Source organism: Rhinopithecus bieti, unplaced genomic scaffold (assembly GCF_001698545.2).
Source record: "Rhinopithecus bieti isolate Rb0 unplaced genomic scaffold, ASM169854v2 scaffold_32100, whole genome shotgun sequence".
Classification (NCBI taxonomy): domain Eukaryota; kingdom Metazoa; phylum Chordata; class Mammalia; order Primates; family Cercopithecidae; genus Rhinopithecus; species Rhinopithecus bieti.
Window position 1 is genome coordinate 56,457 of NW_016813603.1, and position 4,588 is coordinate 61,044.

General features: G+C 37.2%; 1 protein-coding gene across 1 annotated transcript in view; it reads right to left on the bottom strand.

The window, feature by feature from the left end:
* Window positions 1–6: 6 nt before the first annotated feature.
* The window catches only part of TENM1 (teneurin transmembrane protein 1), a gene marked incomplete at its 5' end in the record, with an annotated part of 175,605 nt that continues 171,023 nt past the window's right edge, over window positions 7–4,588 (bottom strand). The window contains one exon of the mRNA XM_017848745.1: window positions 7–4,134. Within this exon, the coding sequence (XP_017704234.1) occupies window positions 3,376–4,134 (759 nt within the window). The remainder of the gene's footprint in view (window positions 4,135–4,588) is intronic.

The following is a 4,588-nucleotide window of genomic DNA, read 5'->3' on the forward strand; positions in this document are numbered from 1 at the left end:
CATGATAGAATGCTTGAAACTGTGTCAACAGTGTTCAAAAAGTCTCATGAAAATTATAACTTAATTTCATACCTCTCTACATAGGTAGCATGTGAATTCCAAATTATACATTGTCAAGTTTTCATACATTTGGCTATGTTGTATATATTATATATATGTAGTCTATATATTATAGATCGTCTAGATAAATTGACAGCAAAGGATACACTTATTTTATACATTTTTTGGGTTAAAAATAAATCATATACTTATTTATATGGCAAGTGTTTTGTTGAAAGTTAGTATGAATTGAGATTTATTTCCCTTTCCTTCAGGAGTCATGCTTCTAATCAATAACGATTAGAATGACAACTAAAAATAAACATATTTAAATGTGTTAAACTTTGAGCTTTTCAGTTCATTTGGATCTCTAGACTGTAGTGCAAGAGTGAAAACAAAACAAAACAGAAAAGCACAAACAAAATGGGCTTAACTAGGAAAAAGAAACAACCATGGAGTATTCCTTGCCTCCAGCCCAGAATATTCTTCATAGGAGAGTCTAACTACTATGCTCTCACTTTAACTTACTCGAATGGTGTGTGGCTGTGCAGTGTCAGCCATCTGTCTGCTGGGTATGAGAAATTCATATGTTTCTCTGAAAAATGCTTTTACTTTCATCAGGAAATGCAAATGAATTGTTCTTTCAATAATTTAAACTTCAGAACTGCAAGTCAATGAAGGCATTCTTTCTATTCAGCTGAATAGGAAGTGATATACTCAATATCTCCATGTTCTTTTTAAGAAATGCCAAAATGTTTCTCTTCGATTTACTACTCATTAGTGCTAACCTTTTGCTTTTTTTTTTTTCCTTCCTCCCTCGAACTTTAGTTGTAAAAAGAATAATAATAGTTCAAGGCAGTATTAAAACCACAGCTGTAAGTAATAAAAAGTGCATTTCCTGAATATAATACAAATGTAACTTTAAGAAACTAAAGGCACGAACCAACTAAATATGTATTACAAACTAGAAATCCACAGTTCAAGGTAATCACTATTAAGTAAAAGCTTCAAATACTTGTTTCTGATGGATATTTAAAGCAGTTTGAAAATGATACATCATCAGTGAATTGCAAAAAAGTATAATTGCTTAAAATATAAGCAAAATAGACTCTAATATTGACATTTTGGATTCATGATACAATACATAATCACATTTATGAATGCACTCTCTATATACAGTTCACAAATTATTTTTCCATTAATTTAAAAGAACATCAGAGGTTCTAGGAACTTAAGGTCCATTTTTAGGTTGGTGTGGAGGTATTCAAATTTTCAACAAGTTTGTTAGTAATTTTAGAATTGCCATTCTGAATAAATACTGTACCATTAACACAGGCCTGATTCAGGAAAAACCCAATAATATGATTTTAGTATGGATTAGCAATATATCAAGTTGGTATGTTTCCAGTTATAAAGAGAGATGAGTTCATCATGAATTCTCTTTCTCAGAATACATGTGCAAGTGGTATTCTAACCCGAAGGTTTTGAAAATGAAATGTTTGAATACACCCTTCCCTACTGTTTGCCAGGGTCATTTCCTTTCCCTTGCTTCCCTTTGTGTAGTAGGAGGCAGATTCTTGAAAACCTTAACATGAGCTTATGACTTTGCATATTTTCAAAGGAACTGTCATCGCAAAGCAAGGCAATGACCCCACACTGCATTTAGGTAGCAGCTGGAAAGAATCCAAACTAACATTCCATCATAAATTTGCCTTCAGACATAGCAAATGTTCAGACTCGGTGATGAAAGTGCAGAAGCTGGCTCAGGGGAATTTTCTACGGGCCACATTGTGCTGTCATGTATTTTCATTTGTGGCAACTTACAATTACACAGCATTTTACAAACTGTCTCTTTGTCACTGGGCACAAATCTTCCAGCTCACCAAGGGGCTTCTTTTACTGCAGGATTCCTAGAGATTGAGAAACTGCAGCTGATATTAACACTAATCCTGACCTTTCTCCAAATTTTAAATGATCACAGAACAAATAACCCGTCCTGGAAAACAGTTATTTTCCTAGGCAGTAGAGATGATTAAATAAAAATAAATGGGTAAGGATGAAGAATGAAAATAACTAACCACATAAATTATTTTAGTAAAAATGAGTCTGCGTCTCTATAATTAGTTGAAATGTTTTTGGTTGGAAAGGATTCACTTGATTCGATTTCCTGAATATGGCTGGGAGTTATTCAATACAGAATTGTACATTTGAAAGATAAATCTAAGTGGGCTGAAACAATGTGGCAGCAACTGCTGTGATGTTTGGTCTGGTCTTCCCTTTAGTACTTTCACTTAAGTACTAGGTGTATTTTTCTAAGGTTTTGGCTCTTATGAATTTCTGCAGTAGTAGTTAATGTATGTATCGGCATCCCAGGCACGTATGCCTGCTAAAGCCTCTTTTTGTTTTTGTACCAGAATCATACTTTTAAGTAAATTACCTTTCATGTGCACAAAACCATTGGATTAGTGTATAGATGCTGAATCACTAATGTGAAACTATGACCAAAATACATCCTATATATAAATGAGAAATTCCTACCCAGGTTAATAAAAGCTACGTTTACATGATACCAATACAGCTGGACAATTTAGTAAAAAGTTGAGTCAAAACAAGTTGTGTGAGAGAGGTCACGCTGGCCAGCTGCTTTGGTGTCATGTACACACGAGCAAATAGTGGCTATTCAGTCTGGTTACCACACCCACAGGGAAGCATGGTAGACAGAACCCAGCCACCACACGCCAAAACACAGCACAATAATATGGCATTTACTTTAACAAGCAAGGAGGAATAATCAAGAAGGAAGGGCAATTGGGTCCTGACTCTAGGAGATGGTGGCTGAAGACATTTTACACCTGTTTTTAAGTTTCCTATAACAGATCTGGAAAATGTGAAAGGGCTGGCAGTCTTTTGAAATGGAAGGTTCAGATACTACTGCACCACCTATTCAAATAGCCCACAATTTCTGCCAACAGTTAAGGATGAAACCGCTTGCCACAATAGAAATAGAGAACCTTGGGTTCTTTCTGGATATTGGAACATATGCATGGCTCGGCAAATTGAAAGTGGTGCTTTCTGAAAACTGTTTTTAGCTGTTTGAGTTCTACTTGTGTTATTTTGAATACTGCCACACAAGAACTAAAAATCTCTGTCATTTCTTAAAGAGTTTAAACAAACAATATTAAAATACCATCTTCCGTCACATTGAAAGGCAGTTGGATATGTTTTTCCTCCATATTTACATATACAGACTTCTGATCTAGAAAACCAATACAATAAACCATTTTATGTTTTAAAAACAGGCAGTCTTTGGTGACGCAAAGGCAGAGATTTTTTTTGTTACCTCCTGCCTATTTCGCTCTGTCTCATAAAGTGAATATTGTTGGCACTGTCAGAAAGTTCTAAATACTGCTCAACAGACAAAACAAAATACCCATCATAACCTTGTACCCGCCCAGTGCTCAAAAGCTGCTGCTTTTCCCCTTCTGTCCATGCCCTAATCCCCTCTTCCCCCTCTTGCAGCCTTCTTTGTTCCTTAGTCCAGGCCTGGGCCACGGCACGCTGTCTGGCAATCTCCAACACGTGATTCTTTTCCTCTTCGACAGTTGTCCCGTACCGGATGTTGAAGCACAGGGCTCCATGCTGGAGCTGAATATCTGCAAACCGTCTAGTCCTCCCATTCAACACAGAAGTCATCTGGGACACAGTGACATTGACACCATTCTCCAGAATTCGCCTCCCCCCAGTGTTACCAATGAGCACCAGGTCTTCCTCCAGAGATCCAAGCTTAATGAAGTAGTGAGTGTCCCTCCCCTCTATGGTAAAATGTAGGTTTTCCAGGTAATGGGCATTATTGAGAATGGCAGCAAGCCGCCTGCTATCTTCATTGGCTACTCCTATAATATCAGCTGTTACTATGCCATCCTTGATGGCAAATTTTATACCTTTCCCAAAAACAGAAGGGACAGCAGCAAACCTTGGTTGCTTCCCTCCTTCAAGGCACCGTCCATCATTGTATCGGGGAGTCATAGGTAGTTGGTCCAAGGAAATGAAATTCCTGAGCTGTTTCTGGAGTTCACACTGAATGCCCAGGATAGTCTAGGAAAGAGAGGCACAGAGCAGATGCAGCATGGAGTTAGACATCTGTCAGATACTTGGTGATTGTGGAAAGGACAGGCTTGCAAGGTTGCTTCCTTCTCTCTTTAATTTGCCAGTGAGTGATTTAAAAATCAGCCAGATTTGGAATCTCTTCATCAGAGATTTGGAAAAGACTAACAGGTGATTACCTAGCATTCTTATGTCTTGGTGGAGTTAAGCATAAAGAAATACGTTTAAACTTGAAATCACAGAATTGTAGAGCTGGAAGGCACATTAAGTGGGTCCAGCTCTCCCAAAACACAGGCATTTTATTTTCACTGATTTCACTCACACTGACTAGATGTTATTACTACATGTAGCGTAATACTTAGGCACAGCGAGGCACACAGAAATGCATAAGGCATAGTTTCTTTTCTTTTTTTTTTTTTATAGTTTCTACTTTAGAGAGTTTAAG